At 35.1% G+C, this 12940-nt stretch overlaps 1 protein-coding gene across 7 annotated transcripts in view; it reads right to left on the bottom strand.

The window, feature by feature from the left end:
* Window positions 1-1280: 1280 nt before the first annotated feature.
* The window catches only part of LOC140448153 (monocarboxylate transporter 12-like), a 99117-nt gene continuing 87457 nt past the window's right edge, over window positions 1281-12940 (bottom strand). For 6 of the 7 annotated variants that reach the window (XM_072541247.1, XM_072541248.1, XM_072541249.1 and 3 more), the window contains exons 7-9: window positions 10466-10687; window positions 6033-6312; window positions 1281-1991 (exon numbers count right to left, since the gene is read on the bottom strand). In XM_072541247.1, coding sequence (XP_072397348.1) covers window positions 1843-1991; window positions 6033-6312; window positions 10466-10687 — 651 coding nt within the window. In that variant the 3' untranslated portion in view covers window positions 1281-1842. Of the gene's footprint in view, window positions 1992-6032; window positions 6313-10465; window positions 10688-12940 lie in introns of those variants that run through there. The other variant, XM_072541253.1, reaches the window with a different exon arrangement.

The following is a 12940-nucleotide window of genomic DNA, read 5'->3' as shown; positions in this document are numbered from 1 at the left end:
CCATTGATCGTCGTTTACGGGAAACGGGTACATTCCAACCGCAAGTTGCTGGCAATAGTGGTCGTCTAATAATGGATGCAACAGATGAAGACATTTTAAAAATAATTGAAGAAGTCCCTGGAAAAAGTACAAGGGTAATAGCTGCTCAACTAAATGCTCCTCACGTAAGAGTTTGGAGGTGTTTTAAGGATCAGCTGCTTAAACCCTGTCACTTAACAATGGTTCAAGAGTTATTGGTTGAAGATTATTCTAAAAGGATTGGATTTTACGATTGATTGTTAATGGAAAACACTCGAAATGTTAATTTTATTAGAAATATTTTGTTTATCGACGAGGCTACCTTCAGTAGAAATGGAATAATAAACCATAATAACGAGCACATTTGGGCCGACGAAAATCCTCACGCCAAAAAAAAAAAACGACTCATCATCAAAAGACTTTCAAAGTTAATGTTTAGACAGAAATTATGGATAACAATCTAATAGGCCCAGTATTTCTTCCCAACAATTTAAATGGTGATAATTATTTGCAGTTGATTGCATGGACTTTTGATTTTGGGGGTTTGTGAAGAAGAAAGTGTATTCTGTAACAATAGAGGACAAACAACAATTGAGGGTTAGAATAATTGAAGCTGCAAATCAATTTCGTCAGAAAAATATGATTTTTCAGCGCATTCGGTTTTCCTTCTTAAAACGATACCGAATGTGTATTGAAAAAAATGGGGGTCATTTTGAACATTTATTGTAATATTATATTTATAGAGGTTATAGACATTTTTTGTACTTGTTAATTCATTTAAGCCATTGATTTAGTTGCACGTAATTTTTTAAAGGTTAATGAACAGGGCCGTAACTCAATAAAAACTGTTTTTTGAAAAAAGTGATAGGAGGCAAAAAATTTTTAAAAATAATGTGTTAAACTAGTGATGCCACAAAATTCATTTGATTTGAACGTACTCAAAAGTTTGGGGGGATTTAGGACTGCACACTCCCCTTAAAATTTTTCTGTGCCCTTAGATTTTGTTGATTCTTTTTTATGAAAAATGCTTTCAGAACAAGAAAGTAACGTGTCTATTTTGAGGTAAGGTAAGGTAAGGTAAGTTAGATTCAATCAATTTATTTTTGTCCCCGGAATGCTTGATTTAATTTATGACATTCCTACGACAGCTTGACTTTTATTTTCAATTTGAATTTTTCTTATGAATAGAATGGCGCTCTGCTCGTATTTTTGAACGTAGTGTTAACAATCACAAAGACATAAACAAGTTAAATCAATAGACGTTATTAAAATATATACATTTTTTAATGAAAATGTTTCATTTACAGTTCACTAAAGGCAAATTAGTTTGGTAACTAACACAAAAAAATAAATTATTAAAATATACATGTCATTATGAAAACATATAAACTCACAAGCAAATACTGAAGTCACATATAAGTCATCTAAAATATGTTTTGATGCGTTGGCGTCATAATAGGGTTTTGAGAATAATCGTACGTAATTCAATCTAACATTACTTTAAAAGACAATAAAGGCATACGGAATTAAGAAGTCATAAACTGTCATTTGAATTAATTATAAATTAAAAATTCTATCGATTCTTGATATGAACATAAGATAAAGATGTTAAATATATAATTTATATATTGAACATTTACATTATAAAGCCTATTGAGAGTTAATTTCTCCATGTAAAACGAATGAGTAGCAAAACTTTTTAAATGCATTTTCTTATTTAAAAACAAGTGGCCTTAATATTTTGCTTGCTTGTTTATTAAATATACATTTCATTTTTTTAGTCTAGTATTTTTGATTATACGGTAATAAAAGGCTTATTTAATATCACTGTTCATTCAGAACTGGACCTGTTCCAACAATTTTTTTATTTTTGGTATATGGTATGATTCCTATCAGAACACCACTAAAAATAATCCAACAAGCTGCTTGGTAAAACGACATATTCCATGTTTTCGTTAAATCGTATATGAACCCTAAAAAATAATAATTTGAATAAGAAAATTTTAAGGATAAAGCGGTCACACTAAAATATAAGAATTTTTTTAGGTAAATACTTATTTATATAGGGTGATTTTTTGAGGGTTACAATTTTCATACCAAGTGGTAAATCGTGACTTCTAAAAAGAGACTTCATCTTTACGAACGCTGATTTTGCGTTCCCTATGCGTTGTTTTATTTCAGTAGAGCAATACCAGAGTTTATGTTGGTACCAAAGTATGTGTAGCTGTTTACACTGTCAATTAGCTGTTGGTTAACCAAAAGCCGTGTATTTAATACTTCGCGATTTGTTTTTTTTGTATTGAGATTCAGTCCATATTCTCTACTTATAAACCATCCAAACTATTTGCAAAATCTACTACATCATCGGCATATCAAATGTTGACTATAATACACCTTTCTGTAGTTGTCCCAGTGCTTGGTCGAAGATATGTTCAGAGTGCATGTTAAATAACACCAGGAATAGCATTGCATTGTCTCAATCCTCTATCTATGGAGATTGCCTGTCTGTCAAGTCTGTCAACTTTTACTTTTTGTCACTGTTTACTCTGTCAAATGTCTTTTTTTAACCTATGTAACAAACACAAACAAAGGACGACTTTAACCAGCTTTGGAGGATTTTTCCAGTTACATATAATTTGTTGAGTATATTTTTTGATTTATTTGATTCCCTGTTCATCCGTAAGTTTCATGAATTCTGCACAAAACTTGTAAGACCCTGCGGCTTTACAATCTTTGGTTTTTCTAATAGCTGACGTGACTTCTTAGATGGTAATGGGCGGTCCTGTTTGGCACTCCGTGTCTTCAATGGTATTCTGCTTTCATCTGCAAGAGTACTTCCACATATTTCTTCCAAGTGTCTGGTTTCTCTGTCTAGTCTCTTTTCCACACTTAATAGTGGTTTATCTTGGTTGTCTGTCAAACACCTAACACTTCTAAGGATTGTATCAGCCTGCACTTTCTTCAGCTTTTTTGTGCATATTAAATGTATCGTGTTTATGTTGCAATTACTGTATTTCCCCAAATTGTTCTCTTAGTCATGTATCCTTAGTTATTCTGATTGCTTTTCTGAGCTCTTTATCTGTCTATCCTTTTGTTTAATGTTTTGTCCTGATCTTTAAATTTTTGCTTCTCCTCCATCATATCTACAATCTCATTTTTCATCCACGATTTTTTGTTTATTTTCAGTGGTTTTAGGAATTTTTTTTTATGTCATGTGAAAGTAACTTTTTAAGTTCCTAGTACGTTACATCCGTTTGAATAACGTTATTCAATGTATTCTATACATCCTATTTTACACTCTGTTTTATGTATTGGTCTTTCAGTAGCCTGATGTCGTATTTTGGGTTGACATTACGTCGAATGTTCTTTAGCCTGAGTCTAATTTTACCAATCAGTGGGTTATCGTTTGGTTTTATATCGGCTCCTGAGTATGTCTTGACTGACATGCTGTTACGGAATCTTTTATTAATCATAATGTAATATATTTAATTTCTCACTATGCGGTCTGGACATTCTTAAGGTGATTTCCACGTGAATAATCTTCTGAATGGGAGTTCGACGTAAGTGTTAGTAATCACAAATTCGTTTGCTACAGATTTACCCAATCGCTCTTCCCGCTCATTTCTTTCTCCAAGCTCAAATATGAATTCTCCCGATTGTGCCCTACCAATATTAGTATTTAGATCATCCATCTTCTTCTTCAGAAGTGCAGTTAAACCAAGCTCTCAAATTGTTTAACCAGGAGATGCGTCTTCTTCCGCGACTCCTTCTACCCTGTATTCTTCCTTGTATTATTAATTGCAGCAAGTTATAACGCTCGCCTCTCATGACATGTCCCAGATATTGCAGTTTTCTGACTTTAATTGTATTTAAAACCTCTTTATCTTTTCCCATTCTTCTCAATACTTCGACATTCGTGACTCTATCCACCCAACTTATTCATAGATCATCCATAATCAAAGTTAAATCGTTTTTGTTAAGATTTTTCAAATTGTTTGATAATTCATTATAGAATGCTTCACTTATGTCGTCTAATTTGTCAGTTATAGTGGCATAAGTATACCTGGATAATGTTAGTTGTAATTAGGTACAATATTCATAGCACAATAATACAATAATAATCAAAATCAATACAAATATTTAATCTATAAATTTAAAGCTAAATATCTTAGTAACTGTTACATAGGTATAGGAAGTCGTTAATGAAAGTTAACAAACAGTTAAAGTTCTTTTTAATAATGTAATAAGATATAGCAACAGATGCGATGAAATACCAGTCGAATTTTTAAAAGTTTTTAACGAGAACAACCTGAATGTAGTATTGGAACTGTTTAATAAGATATACGATACTGGTCAAATTCCATCGATTCCATCGGACTGGTTGAAATCTACATTTGTGCCCCTTCCCAAGAAATTGAATTCTAAGACGTGTAGTGAATATCGCCTTATAAGTTTAATGAGTCACACCCTTAAAGTATTCTTGCGTATTATCCATTCCAGAATACGAGCAAAATTAGAACACAGCATAAGTAAAACACAGTTCGGTTTTAGATGCGGTTTTGGAACTCGAGAGCCGCTCTTTGCAATACAAGTCTTGATTCAAAAATGTCTGGATCAACAGAAAGATGTTTACGCCTGTTTTATCGACTACGAGAAAGCATTCGATACTATCAAACATGACAAACTCATACAACTATTACATGTTATAGGACTTGACACTAAGGACATTCAGATTATAAAAAATCTATATTGGAATCAAACAGCCCACATGAAGAATAGACATATGGTGAGTGAAAACGTAACCATTTCGAGAGGGGTTAGACAGGGCTGTATTCTTTCGCCACTGCTTTTCAACCTGTACACGGAACAAATATTTCTAGAGGCACTGGAAGAGTACAACGAGGGCATCAAGATTAATGGCGTACCAATAAGTAATTTTCGATATGCAGATGATACTGTTATACTGGTAGATAACATCGAAGATTTACAGATGATGTTAAAGAGTAAATACAACTGGCAACCAATTTGCACTAGATCAATAGAAAGAAAACTAAATTTATGGTGATCAGTAAAAAGAACATTCAATATATCGACCTGAATATTAAAGCCGAACGTATTGAAAGAGTACACCGATTGAAATATCTGGAATATACAGTATATGATAAGTGGGACCCAGACGTAGAGATTAAGCTCCGAATTGAAATAGCAAGATCCAAATTCATCAAAATGAGAAAGCTCTTAAGCAACCGCCACCTAAGCGTTAACCTCCGATGGCGCGCCACGAAATGCTACGTACTCTCTACGCTACATTACAGAGTTGAAGAGTGGACGTTAACAGCAGCAACTATAAAGAAGTTAGCGGCTCTAGAAATGTGGCTGTATAGATGCATACTGAGAATACCTTGGACAGACAGAGTGACTAACACAGAGGTATTAAGACGAATGGGTAAAGAGGTGGAATTGTTAACAACTGTTAAAAGGAGGAAAGCGTCATACCTGGGCCATGTGTTCCGTAATGATAAGTACAGTATGCTACAGCTTATCGTGGAAGGCAAGATTGAAGGTAGAAGAGGTTTGGGCAGAAAGAAGAAATCCTGGCTGAGAAAATTGAGAGAATGGTTTCGAATACCAGAAGCTGCGAACATAATACATGCGGCACAAAACAGAGAAACCTATCGTTTGATGGTCGCCAACCTTCGGTAGAAGACGGCACATAAAGAAGAATAATAAGATATAGAGTGAACAAAAAAATTTGTATCAAACTAGATGTCAATTTTATCATTAATAAAGGTACAGGATGTCAAATCGGATTTCAAATCGGACACTTGGTATAAAGTACCATATATTGTGAGAATTCTTAAGAGCTGTTCTACTCAAATACCTACGTAATAGTATATAGGGTAATATATTTAAGGTAAGAAAATTTTTAGCAGTTAAAGTAGTAATAAATTAATAAAGCTTTCGTATTCAATGATTTTTGTCGTTTATAACATTTGAAACTAATTTATTCTTACCTGAAAGGGGTGGTCCACTTAAGTTACCGATACCCATACAAAGTAATATGAGACCATAGGCCATAGTAAAATCTTCGAGTGGCACCAATTCACCGAGTAATGAGGGTAACAGTGAAAAACAACTAGCAAAAAATAATCCAAATAGGCCACATGCGATGAGAAGAGTAATATAATTACCCGAAAACCATATAATACATGCAATGGTACCTCCGCAAACTATTAAGCAAATTGCATACGTCTTTGCTATATTTAATCTTTCTCCAGCCCAACCGAGAAACACCTAAAATTCATAATAATGCATTATTTAAAAACAAAATTAATCAATGCACGAAATATTACTGAATATGATCAGGCACATCACATTTTGAGAAAAAAATTTACTCTGAAATTTGTACCAGGTACTATATTTATTACTATTTACTATTTTCAATTACTATTCAATTACTATTTATTATTACAAAATTAACTACAATCTTAGTTTAACATTTATTTTATTTTGAAGTTTCGAGTTCCGCATCGGAAAATCATGTTTAATTGGTATGTTGAGAATGATTTCTGAAATGGAAATCGAAACGTCAAAACAGGATTAATTTTGTCCAAATACAGGTCGATATCCAAAAATATCTCGACTTTATGAATTTGAAAAACCCCAAGATCGCGGACGTATTTTTCCGACAAAAAATTTAAAAAACTAAAATTTAGTTTGAATAATTCTCATACCCTCATTGCCATTTCTTAATATTTCAACTTAAGTTTATCAACACAAAATGATTATGTGATACAGATCTACGTAGCTTAACCAATAGAATGTTAAAATTTATCTCGGGGATGCTTTCTGAATGAGTGTTATAATTCATTGGAGCTAGGTGTATTGATTCATGTTATCAGGAACTACTCCACCACACTCCAATGCTCCAGGCCATCCCTTTCCCCCCTATAGCACTCTGATGCGCGATAGGGGCTCACTATCAGCCAAATGCTTTTCGTGTTTAAGTAATGGGTACAAGAACTCCAATACGATATCCTAACCCGATTAATGCAGGCTAGTTTGAGGCGCTCTTTTCCTGATTTCTCTAGTGACGTATTTTCGAACTGAACTTGCTTGCTCGGGCCTCTAGTCTGTGCTCTGGGCTGCGTCCAGTTCAGCGTCTTGGTGCCAGAGGCTGTGGGCCCTTCGTGCTCAGGTTTTGGGGTTGGTTTTGTTAATTTATTTGGATGGATGTCGCCTTTTTGTTAGTATTTTTTAATGGGGCTGCGTTTTGAGTCTTCTTCTGTTGGTAGAGCTACGAATTATCTAGATTTTACGTGTTTGCCAGGATTTGCTGTTTTGGTTTTTTTTTGCTTCCATCGATGGAACGCATCATAACTTATTATCTCTCACAGGATCGGGCTTGGGTGATTTTCTAATTCTGCAAACCTAATTCTGGCTTTTTCTGCCATTTTATCTATCACCCTTATTTTTTGTAGTTCTCTAAACAGAAAGCGTTCAGCAACGTATCTGGGTACATTTGCCGCTTCTCTGAGGTTATTGTATGCTGCTTGTATTTTCTTTTTATTTGAATTGCTTATGGTGATTATTGGAAGTATGATGCTGATCAATCTAATTTTTATCTTTGGCGCAGTTTGCTTTTTCTACCTGCCTTTTATGGCTGCTCTGGCTGTTGCTGTTTTCTGTATGGTTGTGTCCACGTGTTGCGTGAATGTTAAGCCTTTGTGCAAAATGACTCCTAGGTATCTCGCACCTCTTTTCCATTCGATGGGATTATGTTGTACTAACAGCTGTTCCTCTGGGGTTTTTCTTTTCTTTTTGAATATGATTGCTTGTGTCTTCTCTGAATTAATTGCTATTTTTCATTGAATACACCATTCTTCAATGTTATCCAATGCTATCTGTGGATTGTTGACCGCTACTTCTAAGTTTCTGTGTTTGGCCGCAATCGCTGTGTCGTCTGCATAACGGCTGAGTGGTGTTCTTGGAACATCTGCGGTGTATATTGTGGAGTAGCCTCCGGAGCTCCGTGTTTGGATAGTACTTGTCCTATTCGAACCCTGTAGCTTTAGTCTCGTCATGGCCTCACTATATCCGTAGCCTCTTATTTTATATATTAGGCCTTTATGCTAGACTCTGTCTAAGGCTTTGCTTACATCCAGGACGCTGCCCCTGTGTACTATTTGTCATTAAATCCAGCTGTTATGTATTCTGTCAGTCTAGGTACTTGTAATTCGCTGGAGTTTTCTGCTCTAAATCCGAACTGAGCTTCTGGGATTATGTGGGAGTATGTTTCAGCTTGTAGTCTGCTTAGTATTACTTTTCCTACGATCTTGCTGACTGCTGGCAGTAAGCTTATCGGCCTGTAGTTTTGCGGAAACATGGTATTCTTTCCTGGCTTCGGAATCATGATAACGTGTGCTTCCTTTCATCGATTTGGGAAGAGCCTGTATCTAAGGATTGAGTTCGTTATGTTGGCTAAAAATAAAATTGCTTTTGCTGGTAGATATTTCAGAGCTCTATTTGAAATTTCATCTAGGCCAAGTGTTTTTCTAGGTGAGCTATTTTTAATTAGTTCGTTTTTTTCTTGGGGAGATGTAGGTGTGATTATTTTCTCTGGTTCTTCGAGCATTTATTGTTGTTCTTCGACTTCTTCGATGAAGTCTACATTTTCGTCTTGGTGATAATTTAATGTACACCTTCTTTCTCGAGAGTCCTCCTAATCAGTTCGGCTTTTTCATCTATGGTGTAGACAATTCCATTTTCACCGTGTAGTGGTGGTATGGGTTTCCTATCATTTATGTTTTGCATGTTTCCGATATAATCGAATAATTTCCGTGTCTATATGGCGATGTGGTCCGAAAAGATTCTAGTTACTACGCATCGTTTTCATGGTAACCACATGGCCTCATTGGGCGTTATGAAATCCGCCCCAAATATAGTGCAAACGCTTAAAACAAATGTAACTATTCTAAAATTTAGGTAAATATATTTTAATGGAATAAACTTTCAACACAAAAGTAAATGCAGTTTCAACAGAAAAGTGCAAATGATATATGAAATATAATTTATTGTTTGTCACTTTTCTAGAGCGGGCGGCGACCACTCGCGCGTCGCTCTCCTTCACTAGCAGCCAATCGTAGATAACAATATAGCAATTAATCACACAACAATGCGAAACGTAAGCTCATGCGTTAGAATTGAAGGAGAAAACTCTACGTTCTTTGACATTAATAATGGTCTAAGACAGGGGGACGCGTTGGCGTGGCTGCTCTTTAATATTGCCTTGGAAAAGGCAATCAGACAATTAAATATTAGAATGAATGGAACTATTTTTAATAGATCGACGCAAATTCTCGCATTCGCTGACGATATAGTTATAGTGGGCAGAAGTATGAGAGACATGGTGCAGTGTTTTACAAGGCTTGCGGACGCAGCAAGTGAATTAGGGCTTGCGGTAAACGAGGAAAAAACCAAATATATGTTGGTTTCTAAAAACCCTCGAAATATCCAACAAAGAATTCAAATTAACAACCATACCTTTGAACAAGTCAAGGAATTTACATATCTTGGATGGCTAGTAAACGCAACAAACACGACAAGCGACGAAATAAGAAGACGCATAGCAATAGCAAACAGAACTGTTCACGGCCTCCAGAGACATTAAAAAAATAAAAATATAAAACGTGCACTAAAGCTTAATATATACAGGACCTTAATAAGACCAGTTTTGATATATGGGGCTGAAACGTGGATCTTATCTCAAAATGATAAAAGACTTCTTGGTATTTTTGAGAGAAAAATTCTTAGAAAGATTTTTGGGGCCGTAAATGAAAATGGGCTATGGCGTCGAAGATACAACTTTGAACTGTATCAGTTATACACCGATCCAGATATTGTGAAATTCGTTAAAGTGCAGAGACTTAGATGGGCTGGACACATTGCTAGGATGTCAGTTCACGAATACACAAAGAGATTAACATTTTCAAAACCAGAGGGCACAAGAAGCAGAGGACGGCCACGAATGAGATGGATTGATGATGTGGAAGAAGACCAACAGATTTTAGGGGTTAGAAGATGGAGGGAAGTTGCCAGGAATCGACAGGAGTGGCGACTTCTTTGTGAGCAGGCCAAGATCCACAACGGATTGTCGAGCCACTTATGATGATGATAATGAATTAATCACACAACAAAGAAAACGTCATTATAGCGTCCAATAAAATTAAGTTAACCTTTGGATGTGATCATATTCCTAGCTTTCTGGTTAAAGACTTTATTAGTGTGTTCACAAAACCACTAACACAATATTCAAAATGATAATCAAGTAATGTCAATAAAATTAACTTTTAATAAAATTTTATATATCGTAGCCTTTTTATATTAACTTAATATGAGTGTTTTTTATCTAATCAGATTTTACTTAAATAATCATAACAATACTTACCATACCTATTGTATTTGTAAGTCCAATTGCTGATAAAACTGAAGAAGCTTGAGAATCAGTATACCCGAGCTTTAACATGTATTCGGCTATATAAAAATATGGCACTATAAACCATGTAAATAATATTATTGTGGACACTGCTAATAACAAAAAATGAAGTTCTAAGAATAAAGAAAAGTTCAGGAGACCTTTTATTGATTTCCAAAACTGCGTATACCATTTCTGAAATTAATAATAAATAGTGTATTATTGTTAGTGTACTAGTGTGTATATTTATTTAAAAAATAAATATTCCAGAAATAATTTCTCAATAATTTTGTTTGTAGAGGGTGATATATGACGTAACTAAAAAGCATGAAATTGACGGATAAAGAGGTAGAATGCGAAAACATGGAGTTGATTCCAGTTTACTCCAATTAGCCTCTTTTACTCAAATCCGACTCTCACCTTCACGCTGGTGTCTCCTGTAAACCGAGCAACCCAAGTGGAGATCCGGTATCCAACCCGGGTAGAAATTTGGGTCGGGAACTGACGAGAGCGGGTGAAATGGCCCTCTGAAAAGGAGGTTTGGCGTTGGGTTAACTACCCAACCCTGTAAAAAACCTTTTGTTATGAGAGCTACAAAGAAAGAAACCGGACTGTCTAACCTACGACGAACTCGCAATTTGCACGTGGAACGTACTATCAGCCTGGAGCCACGGCTCTGCCCATACAAAAAATGAATAAAGCCAAAGCAGATACCATTGCTTTACAGGAAATGAGGTGGACTAGCTCAGGCATCCTGGAAAAAAAAATAACTGCAATATTTACTACAGTGAACATCCTACCCGACACGAATTTGATACCGAATTTATTGTAAGCAGTAAGGTCAAACATAGTGTAATCGATTTCAAAGCTATTGATCATAGGATATGTCGAATAAGACTTTAAAGGGAAGTTCGCTAATATTAGCATTCATGCTCCAATGGAAGAAAAAGAGGATGATGAAAAAGATATGTTCCATGAGGCACTAGACCGAGAGTCTTATGAGTGCCCAAAAAATGATATCAAAATAATAGCAGGAGACTTTAATGCTAAAGTCGGAAGAGAGAATATATTTTCGCCTACCATCGGAAAAGAGAGCCTACACGTAGACTCTAATTATAATGGTCTCAGAATCATAAACTTTGCGATATCTAAGAACATGGTAATAGCTTGGACACGATTTCCTTATAAAGATATACATAAGGGAACTTGGAAATCTCCTGATAATCAAACGATTAATCAAATAGATCATATAATCATCGATGCAAGACATTGCTCTATCTTATTAGATATTAGGTCTTTTAGAGGAACAAACATAGATAGTTATCACTATTGAGTTAAAGCAGGATTTAAAGAGAAAATATCCAATTTAAAAAAGGAGATCGGGAGAAGGAGAGAAAAAATCGACATTAATAAACTAAAAGATCCCGACATTGCAAATATATACAGACAGCAAATAGAAGATCAAATAAGGACAAAAAACTTAAAAGAAGAAGAAATTAACCAACTATGGGCAAATACACGAGATATCGTGTTACAGAAATCGGTTGAAATATTGGGCAAAACAAAGTCAGAAAAAGAAATCATTGGTTTGATCATGAGTGCGAAATGGCCACAAATAGAAAGAACGCAGCATATCAAAAAACCATCGACGTAGGTGGTACATGAAGAAAAAAAGAAGAGTATAAGCGTCTTAGAAGAGAGGAAAAACGTATCCATCGATGTTAGAAGAAGGAATACGAACAGAACACTCTCAATAAGATACAAAGTTTATTCGATAAAAATGTAACGAGGAAATACTACAAATCCTTATATAATAGCCGTCGAGAATTTAAACCACGATTAAAAGTTTGTAAAGACACTAACGGTGAAATTCTACATGATAAAAACTCAGTTCTTAACAGATGGGCACAACATTTCAGCGAACATCTAAATATAAACGATATTGAAGGAGGTTACAACATAGACAATCAACAGAATCTACAACGTCAACTACACAATGAAGACCCAATAAGAGAAGTGTCAAATGCCATCCTAAAACACAAAGATAATAAAGCCCCAGGAATCGATGAAATCTGTTCGGAAATGTATAAAAAAAGGTGGCGATCAACTTTTACTTACTTATATGACAGATTGAATTGGTACCAGAAGAGTGGCTAAAGGGAATAATATGTCCGTTGCATAAAAAGGGTGATCAACTTGAGTGTAAGAACCATAGAGGCATTACTTTGTTAGCATCTGCGTATAAAATCTTCGGCAATGTATTGTTTGAAAGACTTAAACATTTTACAAAGGATATTGTTGGTCAATATCAATGCGAATTTACTGCTGGAAAGTCAACTACACGTCAAATTCAAGCACATGGGCAGATTCTAGAAAAGTTACTATAATATAACATAGATACACACCATCTCTTCGCCGACTTCAAAGCAGCCTATGTGAAAAGGACTG

Source organism: Diabrotica undecimpunctata, chromosome 8 (genome assembly GCF_040954645.1).
Source record: "Diabrotica undecimpunctata isolate CICGRU chromosome 8, icDiaUnde3, whole genome shotgun sequence".
NCBI lineage: Eukaryota > Metazoa > Arthropoda > Insecta > Coleoptera > Chrysomelidae > Diabrotica > Diabrotica undecimpunctata.
This window is presented reverse-complemented; position numbering and strand designations above follow the sequence as displayed.